General features: G+C 34.6%; 1 protein-coding gene and 1 long non-coding RNA gene across 5 annotated transcripts; one reads left to right on the top strand and one right to left on the bottom strand.

Annotated features, from left to right (window-relative positions):
• Positions 1-1,458: 1,458 nt before the first annotated feature.
• LOC144569597 (uncharacterized) lies at positions 1,459-2,711 on the bottom strand. Its single transcript, XR_013516103.1, has 4 exons — positions 2,697-2,711; positions 2,086-2,208; positions 1,770-1,823; positions 1,459-1,661 (listed from the first exon to the last, which is right to left on the bottom strand). It is a non-coding gene; the product is annotated as an uncharacterized LOC144569597 (long non-coding RNA).
• A 7,928-nt stretch (positions 2,712-10,639) lies between these two features.
• TKI1 (TSL-kinase interacting protein 1) lies at positions 10,640-17,664 on the top strand. Of its 4 annotated transcripts, none has more exons than XM_078319701.1 (15): positions 10,640-10,780; positions 11,279-11,455; positions 11,924-12,003; positions 12,098-12,145; positions 12,538-12,647; positions 13,174-13,258; positions 13,699-13,975; positions 14,363-14,512; positions 14,712-14,785; positions 14,891-15,129; positions 15,514-15,643; positions 15,757-15,807; positions 16,224-16,523; positions 16,687-16,833; positions 17,277-17,664. In XM_078319701.1, exons 2-15 carry the CDS (start codon positions 11,311-11,313, stop codon positions 17,430-17,432), a joined length of 1,992 nt encoding a protein of 663 aa, XP_078175827.1. In that variant the 5' UTR covers positions 10,640-10,780; positions 11,279-11,310; the 3' UTR covers positions 17,433-17,664. The 4 variants fall into 4 exon arrangements, with proteins under 4 accessions (XP_078175827.1, XP_078175826.1, XP_078175824.1 ...); XM_078319700.1 differs by having other exon boundaries at positions 14,682-14,785; XM_078319698.1 differs by having other exon boundaries at positions 14,679-14,785.
• Positions 17,665-20,578: the final 2,914 nt, after the last annotated feature.

The following is a 20,578-nucleotide window of genomic DNA, read 5'->3' as shown; positions in this document are numbered from 1 at the left end:
AAAGATTAAATAATTGAGTATAATATTTTATTCCTAAGATTAATTTTTTTGATAGTTCCATTCTTAAATTTATGCAACATGACTGGTATTGTCTGGTATCAAACCCCGTTATACCACATAATAGCACAATATCATAATTTCCTCAATGAATACTTAGAAATTCATAGTTGTACTTTCAGAATAACAAAAATCACAGTTGGAATGGTATGTCTGATACTGTTAATTTTGGGCTTAAATTACCAGTACACAAACAGCTACATTTTTTTTATAACTTTTAGTGCAGTCTGTTGGAACATTTGAAAACACTTCATCTGTTTTTCTGACAGATATGTTAAATACTAATTATCTCATGTGTGAATTATTGATTAGATAACACTAAAACAAAAATCAATATCTATCTTCCATATATTTCAACAGTGATACAGTCTTCTTCAAATGACAATCAAACACTCAAACCTAATTTCATTTTGCCAGAAGCAATGCTACAGAAAACCTAATTCTTTTTTTGTCTAATTGCTAATACCTATTATGCCCCTTTATTTAACCACCACAACTACAGTCAACATATGCCATCCTTGAACAGGTTAAAAGTCTCTATATCTCTTACCAGAATTTCCCTTCTGACAAACCTTGATACCAACTTCACAAACCGGTGACACTCTCCACACACTCGATCCAGCTGTAGCCTGGATTCGTCTCGAGTCCTTTCTTTTGTCATCATTTTTCTCACTGTATGAATATCCACCCCATCCCACCTCTCTAAATCAGCATAAAATTTGCAAGAGACTAAGGGATACCCAACATTTTCAGGGGCCAATTCGAACAAAAACTTGGTGGCAAATTCACCAAGATCTAATCTGCCGTGGATTATACAACTATCCAACAAAGCAGCCCAAACAGAAGCATTATGTTTGATCGGCATCTCTTCTATGAACTTCCGGGCTTCATCCAATAAACCAGCACGGATTAACAAATGTACCATGCACCTATAATAAAAAAATACTCACGCCCTTTGACAACCATATTTGAGCGACTACATACACACAGTAGCAAGAGAAAGGTGACTTCAGCAGGTCAAACTCTATCATGCCTTATCATCTTAGTAAACAGTTTAATAGCCTGAGTCGCTTCACCAAGGCATGCATGTCCCATGATCATGATATTCCATGAGACAACATCATTCCATCCACGCATGATGCAGAATTGAGACCATGCATCATCCATCCTACCACATTTTGCATACATAGCCAAAATATATATACCTCCGCATGTATCATGGATCCAAGAAGAAGCAAGGACATTGTCTATGTAAAATTAGAATAAATTTGATGTGAAAGAGTTCCACATAGTCTATGTAAAATTTGAATTTTTATGATGGGAATGCAACATTGTGTAAAATAATTCAACGTAGATCCACAATATATCATCAAATTATAAATATTAGATCCGAGTGATGGATGTCATAAAAAATATCACTAAATATGCTTAGATTTGTTATTCATTTCGATTGTTTTTCACATATATAAAGTTCAAAAATATCACTAAATTACTATATCAACAAAAAAAATACAAAAAAGAAATATAATATCGCTACAAAACATAAATCATAAATATAAACTACTTTTGTGACCTTCTATGTTTGTATCAAACTTTCTATATCCCTGCAATAAAAAAAAGATACATTTAAAAAGTAATAAAATAAAGTGAACTTCATATTAAAAAATTATGAAGCAGTAATTAATAAACTCTAAACAATCAAGAAATCTCACGCTAGATTTAAGATAATTAAGCGTATATACTTGTCAAGCGAATCATCCATGAGCCTATATGTAAACAAAAAAAAAAAAACAATTAAAAATATTTTGTATATAGTATCATAGACTCGTTAGTCAATATATGATAGTGCAACTGTGATTGAAGATCTTTTGAGAGGGGACAGTTTTTTTTCTTTCATTGATAGAAGTTATTTCCTACATAATTACAGATTACAAAAATATAAAAATACTAACTAAAAACTCCTCTTAACCCCAGTTGGGTGCCTATTTCCTCTTAGGCCCCTTACTGGTACACTACAGAATTCAGTACCAGTTACTGGTTTCCATCACAGATAAGAGCTCTCCAACCGTCTTGCTTGTTGTGTAAATAGTTCTTGTTACGCTCACACCACAGTGCTCAGCACCCTGACATCCACATGGTGTCCCATAATATCTGAAAGGGGACAGTTTTTATGTTGTGGTTTTCTGGTATGTAATAAGGTCGACACTGCCATGGTTGTTATCTGAACTGGTACAACGTATGGTACCAGTCTTATATAGACTTTTTGGAGATATGCTGATGGGTGGCCGATGATGGTCAGGAGCAAAACTCTTGAACCTTTTTCCTAGTTGTTAGCTAACCAATATTGTACCAGTATGCAGGGCCAATACAAACTGTATGTTGACAGTTAATTAGAGAGAGGCTGATGAGATAATTAGAATGGGTGAGGCCTTATACTCATCTGGGAGCTACTTCTGTGTTTTGTCTTAGAGGGTTAAATAAGTTTAGATGAAAAGACGTGTATAATTTAGGACCTTCTTAATCCAAAGAAAGATCCAAAAAATAAATTAGAAAGAATAAGTGCTAAAGGCCGTTGTGTAACTGTGATTTAGATTAAAAAAAAAAAAAATCAGAATGTACTTAATTGATCTATATTTTACCTGCTGCCACTCGTATCAGCAAAGTGACGTGCGGAGAAGCGGAGTCAAACCAGAGGGCCGGATAGTGTAGAGGTGCGAAGTCGAACCAGAGAGGCGGAGAGCGACGTGCGCTGTAGAGCTAGAAGGCAGATAAGTACCTAGGGGAAGTATATATAATCAAAAGGCCAAACTATAATCTTTAGGGGGAAATAATCAGAAGGCCAAAAGATATATACCTCCGCATATATGATGGAACCAAGAAGAAACAAGGTCACTGGCACCACAAGAAGAAAACAGTGATACCAGCCGATTAGTATCAACCGGAAAACCCAGAAGAAGTGGGTCCCATAAAAGGGAGCAGACACAATCTTCCCTACCAGCCCTGACCGGCATGAGCCCCTTAATGAATATCTTGCAACAAGCAGCTGACGGGGCTGAAGTAGGACCACTGTTTCGAGTCCTTATGTGTGGGAAGCAAGGAGTGATCGCAATTAGAGCTATTTTGCATATTGCTTTTTTGATGCAGGACAATTGACAGTTGCTCCGAGGAGTAGGAAAGAGAGGTCGAGATGCATTGTGGTCAGCTGTCTCAACAAAGCGGCCCCACGCATCCCATTCCCACCTATTGTTGTCGGCATATGATAGGTCCCTCCCATAAAGTACCTTGTCAGCTTTTGAATGCATCCGATGATCACCTTCACATATATAGTTTCAAACATAATGTTTATAAATGTAAATTTACAGTTCAATTTTTACAGAGAATGAGCAGAGAATCAAGGGAGAGTACCAAAACTAGGAGGTGTCTTGAACCAAAATCTCCGAACTGTATACCCAATGCCAACCAAATAGTAGTATTTAGTGTCAAACTGAAAAACAAAATTCAAGTGATATATAATTTTCAATCTCTAACTTCCATAGTTGCATTAATTTTACCTCAATCCCTCACATGTACTTGAGGGTTTTCCAAGGATATATACTAGATTTTCTTCAATAATAGATGGAAAAATATTAGATAAAGCAAAAATTTCTCACATCTAGATTGTTAATGAAGCAATGATGGATGATATCCGATGTGTGGTTATAATGATAATTGAGGTATCCGTCCTCAAAATAATAGTAACGGCCAATTTGCGACTTCCCCCATGCTATTTGATCAAGAATGTGTTTTGAAGTTCCATAGAGAACCATGCTTGAACCAGGATGACTGACCATCACCCATGACACCATGACAGCATTACCATGGATATTGCCTTGTATTACATGCACCTATCAGCATTGAAAAAGAAGAAGCAAGTTGATCAGAAATTCATGTTCAAATGGGCAGTCATATATAGTATGCTTATAGTTTTACTAGTATTGTGTCTTGTGTCTGTACATTGCAATGAAGACATATATATTATAAAAGAAAAAAAATTCTCATACAAAATGACATATTTTCTTAAAAAAAATATACCAATAATTATTCAACAATAAAAAATAAACTAACATATATATTTTCATACAAATGTAAAGCCCATTCTTTAATAACATACATATGAGCTTTTTTTTTTTTTTTTTTACCGGTACATAACAGATTTTTTTTTTTTTTTTTGTTATGTTGCTTAATGGGAAACAAAATCATCAAAATAAGTTAATTTATTTGTTATTGTTATAGTATTTTGTTTTTTTATTGTTACAAGCTGGTTATCCTCATCTCCCTTAGATTTATATACATTTGTCTTTTGTGTATCTAAAATAGATAATAAAATTATGTTTACTTAGATGAAAACATTATATGACAAATAACATTCCTTATATGATATAAAAAATGAAAATAAATAAAGACATGACCAATTAATTATTAATCAAATCAAAAATACCTTAAATGATATTTAAAAAATGAAAAGAAATCATATTCAAAAGAAGACCGACTAAATGAACTTGTGGCGAATACGTATCTAAATAAATTTAGACTTCCACATGTAAAAAAAAAAAAAAATCAAAAATATGCATAGAATAAAAACAAATTAAAACATACTATTTGATCGGATAACTAATATTCAATCCGAAATTTCATCTTTTAATTATAGTTGTTGACAAATTATGACATCTGCGTACTTAATAGAAGAATAGATTATGTAATGAAGTTTGAACTGTTGTTCGTAGTTTCTTTTTTTTGATTAACTCAGGTACCGGTCCTAAAAAAAATTGTTGTTATGTAGATTTCTCATACCAATTACTTCAAATATGACAATACCTGTTGAGGTGTGTTGTACCCGGCTGGTACTTCGGGCTTGCGTTTGCTGGTGACCCATAATCCTTCGCATCTTCTTGCAAAAGTAGCAAGGCTCGCTACTATTATTATTATAATAAGAAATATTGAATTTGTAAAATACCTCATTTCCATTTTCTTCCTCTGTTCTCTCACTCTCTCTCTCTCTCTCCCCTCTCTCTCTCTCTTAGTACCTCTTGCAATGGTCTTGGGGTGGGGGGTGGCGTTTAAATAGAGCATAGAGATTCACTGGTTTAGCCTTGATAAAAAAAAGGAGCAGGCTATTTTAAGTGCAATAATTAAGTTTTTAAGAGGTGAGAGAAAACATTTTTCATTAATTTCAGTTTTATCTTTAGCTTAATTAAGATATATATCCTTAGCTTAATTAAGTATCATAGTTAACAAGAAAAAGTGGGTGGAAAAAATCTTCTTTCTTTCTATTGGGCTTAGACTGTATTTGGGCTCGGTTAAGAAAATGAAGAGAGATTTAATTAAGAACTGTGCCTTGAATTGGTCGTTTTGAAAATTTAGCTAAAATATAATTTATACTTGATTAAAGTCATTTAGGTAGTTAACTAAAAATAAGAACTTAATTAATTGTTGCAATAAAAAAATTATAAATAATAAACGACACCCGTTTTTCAGATGATTTAGGGGCGAGCATTGAGGTACCGAACGAAACAGGATTTCTCGGAGCTCTAGACTGTTTGTGATAATGTTATTAGAACCGGACTGGACATCGACCTGGTAAAACTCTGGGTCATTGGTTCACTGGTAAACAGTTTCTCAATAAGAAACTTTTCTACATAGTTTCTAAATAAAAAGCTCTTTCACATTCCTGAAACTGAATTAGAAACTGTCATATTAGATTAGAAACTCTAATAGTTTCAGAGATGTAGATGTTCTAACGCTGTAATATTTGCATACAGGTATCGAGGTCTGATGATTCAAGGCTGGCCGAGGAGAAATTTACATTAGCCAAGGAAGAGTTGATTCTCTGGCTTGGTTCTTCTGAGTAGACATGCATCTCTGTTTTTTGTGGAGCTGTGAACAAGATCCATAGCAAAATCTAACTACTAGTCTTATCACTCTATTTATAAGAATGTGCTACCATGCCTTATTTTTTTGTAGAGCTTACAAGTTTTTTGATAATTTTTTTTGCAATATGAAATTTGATTCTTGGTTGATATTTGGTTGTTCAGTGTTTGTATAGGTGTTTTCGTTATTCTGGAGAGCTGGGGTTTGTGTTTTGGCCTTTAGTTATTTCTTTTGAGCTAGTAAGATGTTATGAACAAATTCTTAATAATAAAAAAAAAGGATTAGGATTTTAATAGTGTTTTTTTCCCTGGATTTTTTTTATTATTCTTTTTTTGAGGATTTGTCATTAGTTGATAATAGAGAAGTACAAGCCATTAGTTTTTGTACTGAAGTTCATATCTATTTTGGCATTTCACTATTTCATAACTTGAAAACTAAAAATGTCAAAAATAAATTGCACCATGGAAAATGGACAACAAAAAACGAGCATTTCTGTTAGATCAAATAAACTCAAGGTTTCAAGCTAACCACTAATAGTGGCTTGATTAGAGTACCAAGATGCAGTGATTGGTATCTTCGATTAAAGCAACTGACCAAAATAAAATTATTTGTGAAATAATCTTGCTACGCCATATGTTAGAACAAGTTTAGATTAATTTAATAGAAAGTGTTTAACCATCACTAATTACAATAGCAAAGCATCAACAGTCATGACAAAACTTATTTATCTATATATAAACCAACTTGACTAAAACAATGTAAATGATTCATACAACATTCAACAACCTAATTCTCCAAATACTTCAACCCATTTTTCAACAAAACCGTTTCTTTCTGCTTCTGTCGAGCCCCCTTAAGTGCTAATGCAACATTCCTAATTATAGTAGAATACAAGTCAAAATCAGCTCTATATTTTAAACAGCTGACCTGAATCCATTTTTCGGCCAAACTAGTAGAGACCCTATCTTAGCTGTCTCTTTCGTGTTCTTCTGTCGCCGGCCTTATCTCATCATACACAGAGCTCAGCTGAGCAGCCCCAACCTTGCTTGTTTCATGAAACAATTCATCAATTGCCAAATGCTACAATAAGTTAACAAAGAAAGCAATTTCAAATAAGTGACACCTTTAACTGTGTTCCTTGGAAGCTAAAATGAGACAAAGGTTCAGAATGTCAAAAAGATTGAAGAGATAATTAAATGGGTAATTTGTAAAAAAATTTAAATTTAAAAGGGTGAATATGATATTATAAATTTTAGAGGGGAAATGTGTAATTTCGAGATTTTTGAGGGGTATTCATGAAATTGCCCCCCTTTTTGTTGATGGACCCATTTTACCCTGGACTCTGGAATTAGCTCTGAAATAAGTGCCAGAAAGATTGAAGAGATATTTAATCTTTTGTTACTGTAATGTATATACTGCACCAATTACCATATTTGTAACCAAATCCTTGCAAACTGCAACATACAGCATATATAAACTAAATGAGAAAACCTAGTGAAAAATGTGTCATGTGAGGAAAAACAAGTATGGATTTACCTCGGTTTTAACTTCAACATGATGCTCATCATCAATGTGGCAACACAAACCAACAAGGTGTCAGAACAAACAAAGGCATGGATACTCAGCTTTCAACTCATCTTCTCCCGAGCCCACATCCTCAAATCCTAAAAACACATCTCCTGCAAAAACAGGAAAACGAATGCCAGATTAGCCATTAAGAGGAGATAACTAAACAAGAATTCAGACAGAAGGATTTCATTAGGTAGAGTCTTTAGAATCACTAACACAACAAGTTGGGAAAAAGAGTGAGGCTATGGTACCCCTCGTATGTTTATGGAAGTAGAGTAGTTCATACCAGTGCGTTGCAACGGAGACATATTATAAGAAACAAATATATCAATAAAAAATAATAATTACTAAAAATCAAGACACATGTTACTAAAAAATTTATATGATTCTGTATTTTTAATTAACTTTAATCGTGATATCTGATAACAATTTGATGATGTGATGATTCTTTATTTTTAAGTACCAATAATATCAAATAATAACTCAATTCAAATCTAATATCAAATATCATACAAACAATTCAATATCGATATATAATATGATATCAAAAAACATGCATAAAAAGTGTTATCGTGTGTATGTATATGATATATATATACATACACATATTATAAGAGAAATATATATTCACACACACGTTCCAATTTATATTATTCTTCTTCTTTATTTCTAATTTAGAATATATACACACACACACACACACACATTGATATATTTTATATTGAAAATATATTATAAATTGCCCACACCAATATGTATAGAAACAAAGAAAGAGAAATAAGGAAATAAAAAAAATGATTTCCATTATGATTCGTATAGAAACAAATAAATAAGAAAATGGAAAGTGGAGTCTTCTCAATTGAAGAAGAGATATATGGAAACAAAGAAATAAGAAAACAGATAAATATATCGCTAAATTTCAAAATTTGTTCAATTTTAATTGTAACGTATCGTGTGGCAGCACATGTAGTGAGTATGTTTTTAACTAAATTTAGACTTGTATACATAAAACATATGCATTTAATCAAAAGAAGACAAATTATGTAATTGGAGGACTGAGATCAAATTCGAAGTTTCATCTTTCAATCATAGCCGTTGGTTGATCAGACACCCAACGTGCTTAATAATAGAATGGAGATATATGAACTATATTTCATTGAGTATTGTGGAACTAACCACACTCATAAATCATGACATGAGTTTTTTTTTTTTTTTTGGCAAATTATATCAGAAATTATTAAAATTTAAATATACGAGATAATGAGAGAATTTATTATTAGTCTAATTAATTTGTTTACAAATTTTTAGTTATTTTAAATAGATGAGAAACACGTTTTTTTTTAAAGATAAATCAAGATTTTTCATAGTACAATCAAACACTTATTTTAATATCTATATGCTTAATAAATTATCAGTACAATATGTAATTTAATAAATTAATTTAGGAACATGTACTACATTTGTTATGGTTTAAGAGTGTATACAGTTGGATACGGACAGTTAAAAGTCTTACTGTATCCTTATTCGTTATAATTTTTCGGATACGGATTGAATAATTTAGGTAATTTTCTGGATTCAGATCTAAATGAAATCAGATAATATCCGATCCATTTACACCCCTACCTTAATTGGTGACAAGTGAATCAAAATTTGACAAACGAACACTTATTGATTGCTTGATTACAACTGATACGAAACACCTATGTACATAAGAAAAAAAATCTACTAATAATAGCACTAACACAACTATCGCTACTACAATACTAACACACTTTCCTAATTTAATCTCCCTCCACTTCTAAATATAACATGACTTGTAAATAAATAATTAACTATCTCTAATGGAGATGAGAAAATGTGGAGCGAAAAAAGGGCATTCAAAACCCTAGCAGCTGTCACCCCACCCACCCCCTACACCAAATTCACCCCTCCTACTTGTAGACCTCACCCGACACATCACTCTCCTTCTCTCTCTCTCTCTCTCTCTCTCTCTCTCTCTCTCTTTCTCGGCTCTACCTTCTCATGTGGAGAGAAGAATGAGGGAGAGGGAAGGGACCGAAGCCGAGCAAAGCTGACCGGAACTGAGAGTGCGGTATCGTCTGAACTCGGAGCATAGTGTATCTATCCCATCTCGATCAAAGTGTGATGGTGAGTAAATCTAGTCATCAGAGCACGACGGCGGTCGCAAAAGAGCTGAATCCGGTCATGAAAAGAGATGAAAATTAAGGTAACAGAATAATTAAGAGTGCATATAAGTAGAATTTGAGAATTAAAGTAGTTTAAAATAATTTAAAAGATTTTATGAGAATGAAATAGTAGATTTAAAAATTTAAATTATTTAACTCGTAAATATATTTTTATCAATAAAATTATTAGCAGACATTTAAAATACTAACTTTAAAAGAAAATAATCAATTAACTAATATTTATACACACCTCGAAATAGCATAACTAAACTCCTAAAATATAGTAGGAAGACTTGACATGGTAGCTTCTAGAAGACTCGAGACAGATTTACTGGATAGCGATCCATTACAAGCTAATTCTGATTATCATAGACTCGAATCATCAAGAGTGTAAAACGTCAAACTTTTAGATTTTGTCGTCTATTTTCCAGGGGACTTTGTAATATTGGATTTGTAATGAGAAAATTATGATTAAAATGGTCATTATAGGTAAATTTGACAACTGTTTAATTTATATGGTTGTATGCAGCAGCATTTCTCTTGGATTTGGATTTGGATCTGAGTCCGTTTTCTGCATATTCTTGACCCGCTGGCAATTAAAGTTGTAACTTTTTGTGATGCTTTTGATTTGAGTGGTTGTCATGCGAGTTATGGAATATAGTTGAAGTATATATATGTCACGAATCATGACAATTACAGCTTAGTGACAATTGATAATATTATAAAAAAAATTCTATCAATTTTGTATTCATTACGATTAACAAATTTCAATTATAAATAAACCATATTCCATTCCATTTTTTTATTGGGCTACTTAACGGATCCCTTTAAGTGAAAGCAAAGATGCTATTGGGTTTAATCGAATTTCAAACCCGTTATCCTGTTTCTTCGTGAGGTGTGAAATGAGATGCACTTCAAACTTTCAACTTTACTCTTTCCAGACAAAATAAATAAAAGATAAATTAATTAAATTAATTAAAATCTCTGGTAAATCGATCGAAGAATTCCTTGCCGTTTTCATCAGATCAAACTCTCCCTCAAGTAGAAATCAACGAATTGAGGTATATCTTTTAATTAATTTTTCCTTTTTTCTTTTTCTTGTTGATTGTGTGGCCTGTCTGCTCTTGTTTGTTTTTGATCCGGATTGATTGAAATTGGGAGAACCGAACCGACCTAGAAATCCCCAATTCAATCTTGTTCTTTAGCAGCCAATTTACTAATTATCGGATCCCACCCGACAGAATAGAATCATCTTCGTTTTCCTTTAATTAACGAAACACAACACACTTCACGCAACCCAAATCTCTCCTCCGATCATCAAGAATCAGTAAAAATTTAAATCTGAAGAATCAGTCTGTCAGTCACAAACAAACTAGAAGGAATAATTGGGGTAACTGGTAACTCAGATGGTGAGTCTCTTCCGATTCAAGCGTTGATTCACCCAAAACGTGGCCAGTCGGTTTGGAAAATTGCCACCAGCTTAATGCTTCATTTTGAGTGATCAAATCAAAGTACAAGAGTTGTTTTTTCTAAACCAGATAATTTGCACTTGTGGTCAGGTAGTACCAGATGCTGAGACATTAAACTGTGAATGGCAGACGTGCAAAAGCCATCTGACAGATGCAATCAGAGAAGTGAAATGGAAACATATCTGCAAAATCTATCGGAAGGTCATGCCTGTACAAACAACAATTTATTATTTACTGCTGCTACTCCTTTGCTAAATCAGAAACCCGGTGAGTGTCTTTCTGCTTCTTCATTGTGTTATTTATTTGTTTGTTTGTTTCTCTTTTCTGATGGGATGCTGAGGGTTTTGGTTGGTATTTAACTGAGGCTTTAACAGGCTTAAGTGAGGATATAAACATGAAGGTTTGGAAAAAATAATAATAATAATAAAGAAAATAGAAAACAACATAATGTTATCAACATTGTGTTGCTATTTAATCGAGGCTGCAGTATGTTTGAGCGAGTCTTTTTATCTGGTTTGCCACAGTATTAGCTGTCTCTATTATCTCGTACTGCCAATTAAGACAGTTAGCTGATGAAATATGGTAAAATACTATTAGGCTTTACACGGAAGTTTCATTAAAAATATTAGAAACTGTGCATAGAATAGTAAAAAGAGCTCAAGTAGAAATTGTACATGGAAAAGTAAAAACTAAAGAGCTTAACTGCTATTTTCCACTGCTTTTGTATTTCTATAGTGAAAAAGCCAAGGCAGTGGGCTGCTTGGACAAGGCAAGAGGAAGAGAATTTTTTCAATGCTTTGAGACAAGTTGGCAAAGTACAATGTCTCTCTTGCACCATATTATATGTAACTAAGCTCTCTAATTGAACATTTGGTGACTCTGTTTTCTTGTTCTCTTTGCTATGTTCAGAATTTTGAGAAGATCACATGCCGTGTGCAAAGCAAGAATAAGGATCAGGTGCTTGCTTCTTTAAAATTGTAGTATTTATGTCATAGTATGCATAGATAAAAAAAGACAGAGATCACATTCTAATTATTTTTATTTAATTGCTCTTGAGAAATCAGTTACAGTATGAAATATTACGTAGAAAATCAATCACGAGCTTTACATAATGGTTTGCTTGATCGTTTCTGCTTTGTTTGGAAAATCAATTCCAACTCTACCACAAACAATTTAAAAGATAAACCCCACTTCATTGTAGTTCATATCTGTATCAATTATAGATTGCTGGTTTGGAGTTGTAATGCACCAAAATTCTATTCTGTCCCACATGGGGTGATTATTAATAACTGGTTGAACTAGGTCTTGCATAGAAATTTGTTGCTAAAAGTCTCCTGTTGAAAATGTAGGTACGGCATTATTATTATCGCCTTGTCAGACGGATGAACAAGCTTCTTGGCCCAGGCTACTGTCTCGATGCCAAAAATTCCAAAGATACTATTGCTGCAATGCTTAGATGGTAAACTTTCAGAAGCGTATTTTGGTAATTTCACTGGAGGCCACTAAACTATACTCCATATTCCTTAAAGTCAGTTAACTTCAGTCATCTTGTCACAGCTTCTCACCTTCATTATGTTGCTATTAGTTTTTCTTTTTTATTTAGACTCAAAATATGTAATAATGTATTAGCTCAGTCAATTTGTCAACCCATGCATGAATGTCTGGTGGAAATTCATGAGATACATGATTGGCATAGTTAAATCATGAGATTCTCCTTCCTTGGACAGATCAATTCCATGCAATTTGGGGATCTGTGGGATTTGATAGATAAACCAAGTCATCCTGTATATTTGAAATAAACATACTAACATAGGGACCTACATTCACATGAGAGTCGAGGGAACAAACTGAGGGAAATCAAAGTTGACAGACCAATCTTGAGATATGGAGTATAGTTGATTGACCTCCGTTGAAGTTCACCTGTATAATTCTTACTTTATTTACAACTGACAAAATAAAAAGATACTAATTGATGAAATCAACAGGTGGTCCTTGCTAGAAAAATTCAGTTGCACGGCTTCAAAGTTGCGTCTTAAACCTCGAAGATTTAAAACATTTGTTGAAGCATTTGTATGTCACTTCTCTTTGGTCTTTGCTCCACACGTTTCACATTATTTTTCAACCAATTTCTTAAAAGGCGATACAGGATTTTATGGCTGATTGATACAACTTTTTCAATGACACCAACTTGTGCTGATACTTGATTAAATGTTGTCCTTACAGCTCTATATCATTATTTTTGTGTGTGTTTGTTTGTTTGTTGTTACTTGGGGCCTAATGACTGGGCACTTTGGAGACTATAAAGACCATGATACCAAACTACAACTGCACTGGCATGCTAAGGCCTGTACAATTTAAAGGATGTTAATGAGAAGAATTATGTACTCACTTTTGAGTATTAAAAAAAGTACCTCAATTAATCTTTAGGCAAATGGCAATGAGATGAACCTACTGGTACGGTAATCATGTAATGACCATTGGAAGTTTCTAATCTCTTTCACACGTTGTAGGAGAATCAACTCATAAAGGACCGAAACAAGTCTAGAAGGAAACGAACACAAGGCGAAGTGTTCACAGCTCCTGCATCGCCAAACTCAGGCAAGGGACTTGGGACAGGGAATAGTGACCCTTGTTCAGGAGTTGACAGTACAAATGGTATAAAATTACCACCGAAAGGAACTCACAAGCGTGCTAATGTGGATGGAACTGGAAACACTAATTTTAAACTGGGAACTACAAAGGGGGACCATGCTTCCACGAAAACTGTGAAACAAAAACGTAGAGGGGGTAACTCTCTCCTTCTTTTGCCTTTTCATTTTCAATGTCATTCCATGCTCTCCAACGAATCAGCATCCTTCATAAGTGTACTAATAAGAAACATTATGTGCACCCTCTGCAAATATGATGTATGTCTCACATGTAACTATTCTTCAGACAAGTGCCCTATGTATCAAGGTGGTCCAATGCCTATCTTGTGTGGTACAACAACTAGAAAACCTTAGTCTTGGTATATGTGAAAACTTTATTAGAAACAAAATAAGCAAATGGAAAAGAAAAAAAGAAAATCGGAACTGACTCTAACAGACCCGGTACTGGTAAATTGCCTTGCTTTTGTCTTGTTAAAATATTGCATATAGTTGTGTTTAAGACGTGTAATTATCACTATTAATGCAGGCATGGCGGGATCCGCTGCATATAAGAAATGGGAGAAAGCTGCAATGGCAGGTGTCTCACTTGTTGCTGATGCAGCTGAACAGCTAGAGCGTGCCAATTTAGATAAAGATCTCCCCACTGCACATCCTAATATGATTTGTTCTCACAATGGTAAGCACCTTCCAAGTACAATCATGACCATTAATAGTAATTATAAGCAATAATAATAGTTGCTCCATCCTTTTATTATTAATAAAATATTAAAAAAGTTGCTCCAAATTGTCCAAAGCTTTTACTTGTATACACAAAGAAGTTTCGTAATACTGGTTGGGATCAGCAGGTGCTTATTGCAACAAGACAAAAAACGCAGGCGCACAATCCTTGATGAAACTGAAGTTACAGCTATTTCCGATAAATGAGGCTACCCGAAAGGCACTTGAAAAGGTATGCATTCCCATATTGATTAGTCCCAACTCACCATCCCCACCGTCCAACTCGAAAGGACGAGACTATTACTCCAGCTTGCCTCAACATATTTTGTATGGACAGGATTCACACAACCCACACCTGGAGCTCACCTTGAGTGGCCGCAAGAGAATAGCATCAGTGCTGGAGCATCTCAACCGGAAATGGGGCGATTCTGATGTGGCGTATGGTGAGCTTGTTCTGCTGCCTTACACTGCTAATATTGGTGATTTGAGAAGCTTTCAGAGATGGACACTTAAAGACACTGTTGCCGCTGCTGATGTGTTTCTTTCTGTCGGCAGCCCTGCTGTTTTTCGCTTAAGGTTCACTCATATTTTATGTTTGCTTCAGGCTATTTTGTCTCTCCTATCCTATCTTGACCTCTTTTTGTTTAGTCCCAAACTTAGAATTACGCCTTAGTCACAAATTCTGCCCCCAACACATGCAAAATGATAAATTTACATTGAACAATCCTTATATTGATGTAAATCCATACCCATAGAGATCTTGTTTTCTTTTTTCTTTTTTTTCCAACTAAGGTAAATGTGCCTGTGGCAAATCCTATGTCCACCAGTTCAATGCAATGTATAACCACAGATAATTCTGGGCATTTTCAATTGAATTTTTTACTTTTATCTCTTGCATTTCAAAATTTTGAAATTGAGTACGAATAAAGGTGTGCAATATTATTCTTGTTTTTTTGTTAGATATGGCTGGTTCACCAATACTGAGATCGCATCTAGTAATAGTGTAATCACACAGGGCATTCAGACTGGAAACCATTTCCTATCACCTACCAGTAGCCATTGTTTTCAACAATCTGGGGGGCGCTGCCTGGTATATTTCACTATCTTGTATTTCTGTATATGTTTGTGTATGCATGTTCCCGTTTAAATGAGATAATATGATAGCTTCTTGTGGATTTTGAATTAAGACATTTCAACTCACAGATTAGGCCTAATGATGTAGAGGAAGTTGGTGGAAACCATGATAACTATATGGTATGTCCCTTTTCTTCCCTTTTTACTGTGGTACTGTTTTCTACTCCCTGTAAAAAGTATTACTATACCATGTTTCTATTTTCTATGGATGGTATTGCGTCTGTTGGTAGGGTTGTGTTTTTCCTATATGCCTATGTGATGTACAAGAGCTTTGGAACATAGTTAATGGAATCAGCAGTAATGCTGGTTTTCTTTTGTTTTGAGAAATAGTTAGAAGGGGCGTTGAAAGATTTAATGAATGGGATACTTTTTGTCTCTAATTATATTGTTCATAATTGCACCTATTTACTAGTCAATTATAACACCTTGACTAGGTTAGGTTGGGCTGTACCATGTCAGAGTTGTGGACCCTGTGGAATGGTAGTCCCTTGTACAACTCTCAATATTGATAATAGTAAACTGTTATTTTCTTCCAGCTTTTTACAGGGGATATGTCGGCTAGGGAATGGGCTGACAGCTTGACCAACATCAGTGTCGGCTACTTACTTTCTGAAGCATCCCGTGCCGCCCATCTTGATTGTGCTGAATCATCTGTAAATAAGAACACAGCTCAGATCGATGAGGCTGCGCAAAGCATCGACTCGTTTGATGCAACAATCGCTGCACATTTATCCACCGCCAATAACGTGTCACTATTTGGTGCTGAGGAGACACGTGATGGGTTTTCCTACGAGGCAGCCTGTACAAGCAGTATAGGATTCCAGCGACTTCGGAAGGTTAGCTTTGTTATGCTTTTGGCGAATAGTGGTGATAACAGTACTTGCTTGTACCACCCCCTGATACTGAAATGTGATGGGATGTGTGTACAGATGAAATATGTGGGGATCTTGAACTCCGTTCACAGCATATTCTAATGTTGCAAAGTTCATTATTTGCTAGGAATTTTCTGGAAATACGGCTTCCAATTACATTGAACGTGCTATCAAGGAAGCAAAAGACAATCATGATTCAGAGGCTAAAGATCCGTCTTCCGATGATAACAATGACAATGCTCCAATTGATACAAACTTCACCGATATCTACTGGGTAATGTCCAATTCTTTTTTACTACAGGTCTAGTATGTTCTTAGTAGGTCACCAGAATGCACCTGGCCAAATTGGTTTCAGCAGATTTCCTATCGGTTTTGCTCAGATAACCGCCATAACAAAACTTCGCTTCTTATCAAATTATTCTCTTCTGTATTGGGCAAAGATATTTCTGCACTTATTATGCTATGCATTTTTTGGAATCAAAGATCAAGGTTTCATTGAGCCCTACACATCTAGTTCTTGGGTCCCAATATGCAGTACGTATCCGTTGCCAGGTGGTGGGGTAACATGATTGTAGCACACGCATGGTTTAGTAGGCAAAATATTAGCTGAAGAATGTTTTTGCATGTTTTGTTTCTTCTAGAACTTTTCTTTTGGCCTACCACCATATATCAGAACTTTGCAGTAACTCTGGGTTCATTTGTCCCTCTACTTTTCAGCCTGATTCTCTTGGATTGGATTTGGATGTGCCTGCAATCAAATACCAGGGTCCTGAACTTGGATTTAGTGACAGTTTCAATAGCCTAACACGCATGATGCCTAGTAGCTCTGATGCTTTTCGAAATTCCACTTTTTTAGGTGCCTCAGATAATTGATTAATAAGATGTTAGTGTCTAACCACAGAGAGAGACTTTCTTCAGCTTGGTTGTTGTACAATGTGCGACAGACTAATGTAAAAACAATTACAAGGGCTGGGGTCAGGGCTGGCTGTACTTGGGGGGGGTGGGGTTGCGTAGTTTGGATGCGTTTTAATGGGATGTGTATATACTTTGTTTTTCATAGTCATGTATGAGAAGAACTCTATGACAAATAAGTTTGGTAAATGCTCGTGTGTGTCTGGCATTGGTGCTGTGTGTTGTTAGTTGATGCCTCCATTGAAACCTCAGTAAAACAAAAATATTGTATTTTTCCAGTTCCCGTAAAATTGCACGCAAGTGTTATTTAAAAAAAAAAAAAATTGCATTTAGTGAACAAAGTTAGTGGGGAATTGTTGTTTTTTGTAATATTTAGTTTGTCCTATTAATTTGTGATTTTAACTCAATTCTAATAATACTAAAGCAGGGACGGACTACTAAATTATCCTTTGAAGGAAATCAGGTAATAATATAAACGGAAGTTTGCTAGGTTTTGTTTTTTAATGACCAAACTTTGTGAATAGTATCCAAATGCATTTTACAAATACTAGTATTGTGCTCGTGCGTTATAAGGACATTATAAGAGAAAAAAATTATAGAAAATGATATATTTTTATTAAAAAATATATATATTTTCTCATTTTTTTTTTTCTAAAAAGAGAACTTGTAGATATATATATTAATCTCAACAATCCAAATATTATATTGCCAAAATTAGGGGTGGCAACGAATCGAACCGAATCGAATTTACTCTAGGTTTGAGTTTGGTTTGAATAAGATTTGAACCGAACCTAGTTTGATTCGTTTCGAATCGAATCCATTTCAAATCGAATTAATTGCGAACTACACATTTTTCAAATCGAACCCGAATTAAATCACGAACTAAATTATTTTTTAGCAGCTCTAGTTATACTGGTAGTTTATACATTAATTTTTTCTTGCGGGACAAAATTCACATGGCTTCCTTTTACTGGTATGAAATGAGTGTTTTTAAGTTGAAAAATTGTTCATGAAAAATACATCACAACAAATAATTATAAAAAGAGGATTAAGTACAAGAACTGAAATATGCAGTAAAACAAGTAATCATACCTCGAGTGCTCACTCGATCAAATCCTCTATCGGACCATCTAATGAAGTGAGAATCCGAAAGGTAGAGAAGGCGGAGGAGAGACGACCGAAGAGAGAGGAGAGACAGCCGTCTAGTCCGGAGAGAGGAGTGACAGCTGGAGAGACAGTCAGACACCGAGAGCGTCGACTAGGTTTTAGAGCGAGAGGGAGAGTGAGTTAGGGACAAGCGGAGAGAGAACTAGATTATTTAGATTTGAGAGCGAGGGAGCGTCGGCTAAGTTAAATTATGACTCTCTATCTTGGGTTTTAATTTCATCAGGTAGATGAACAGAAGATTTATTATGAAATTCAAACCATAAAAGTTCGTGAACCCATTTCGATCGAACCAGGCTAGGTTTGAGGTTAGTTTGAATTAATTTTGAACCCATTTCGAATCGAATTAAACTCGAATCAAACCCGAATCGAATCACGAACTACGAATTATTTTTTGCCAGCCCTAGCCTAAACAGAAAAAGTTATAAAAAAAAACATACAAGTAATAACTACTTTAAGCATTCATGACTCTTAATTTAAAACAAAAAAAACACCTATCAATCTGCCTTTTGCAACCTGGTAAATAGAAAAAGACAAGAGACCTATTTGTGACCGTCTTTTGTCTTGACAACCCCTTCTCCTCTTACCAGCAAATATGGTGATGTCCTAGAAATTGAATGAAAATTAACTTAAATCACAATATAAAAACTAACTAAACCTCAACTAAGGTCCTATTTAAACTACTGACGAATGAACTTCATTGTAGTCCACCATTGTTCATGTTTTTGACACCTTTCACACATTAATTAGTATGAACACCTATTCTTTGACAATAGAAGTGATGTTTGAACATGTCTAGAGATCTACACAACTTAATTTTAAACATTTTATCAAGGATTTCATCAAATTTAACTGGTCAATTCACAGTTGACTATTTTGATTATTAATCATGGTAAGAACAGCCTGTAGAATGTCTCCCTTAAAGGGACGAAACACCACGTACACATTGGTATTTTACTGGGAAGGTGCGTGACAAAACCAGTACCTTCCCTTATAACTATAAGCCCTTTACCGATCGATATCCTCTACACCAGTACGTAATAGCCACCACAAATCCATGCCTCTCAGTCTCAGGTGATGCCTGCCTAGTTACTAATGAAGTAGTGCATTACAATATATGATGCTCACTTGCCTCAGATCAGCATCTCAGGTGTGGCATTTGCATTTGAATTTAACAGCAGAAATTCACCTCAAATTAACTAAATGTTCAAAATCCACTACCAAATTCGGAGATCCATATGGTTATGGAGGGACGGCACCTATCTTTGCCAATTACATTCCCATGACATTAGAAATTAACCAGCTTAGTTAACCTTTTCAGTGAGTAAAAGTAAACTAATGTAGTTCAAATCAAAAGTTGTTATATGCATGGCAACTTTTTCTTTTTCTTGTCATCCTGAACGTCACAGTTTCCATTTTTTTTTTTTTTTTTTTGACTAGGTCAAAATAATAAATTAGATATTTAAAATGATAGCTTATAAAACGATAAAGTAGTATGGTAATTACTTATAGTAATTAAATTTTGAGTTTCACTATTTTTTTTAAAATTACTAGGCTTTAAATGCATACTAACAATTTCATTGATAATATATATATATATATTTACAACTAGTCAAATGACCCTCATTCCTAGATCTAAACTTGTTTACTTTCATGGATTAATCTAAACTACTTTAATCATCTAATTCTACTTATCTACACACTTAAATACCCTATTACTTCATTCTCCATCTCTCTTCACGACCGGATCCCCTTTAGTCTGATAATCGCCGTACTTTGACGGCCAGATTTGCTCAACATCGTGCTCCAATCAAGATGGGATAGAGACTCTATGCCCTGAACTATGATGATACCACACTCTCAACTCCGATCAATTCCACTCGGCTCGGCTCCTTCCCCTCTCCCTTATACTCCTCTCCACTCAAGAAGGTAGAGCGCAGAGG

This window comes from Carex rostrata, chromosome 18 (assembly GCF_964058835.1).
Source record: "Carex rostrata chromosome 18, lpCarRost1.2, whole genome shotgun sequence".
In the NCBI taxonomy this organism is placed as follows: domain Eukaryota; kingdom Viridiplantae; phylum Streptophyta; class Magnoliopsida; order Poales; family Cyperaceae; genus Carex; species Carex rostrata.
The sequence above is the reverse complement of the archived record's forward strand: the minus strand, read 5'-3'. Positions and strand labels throughout refer to the sequence as shown.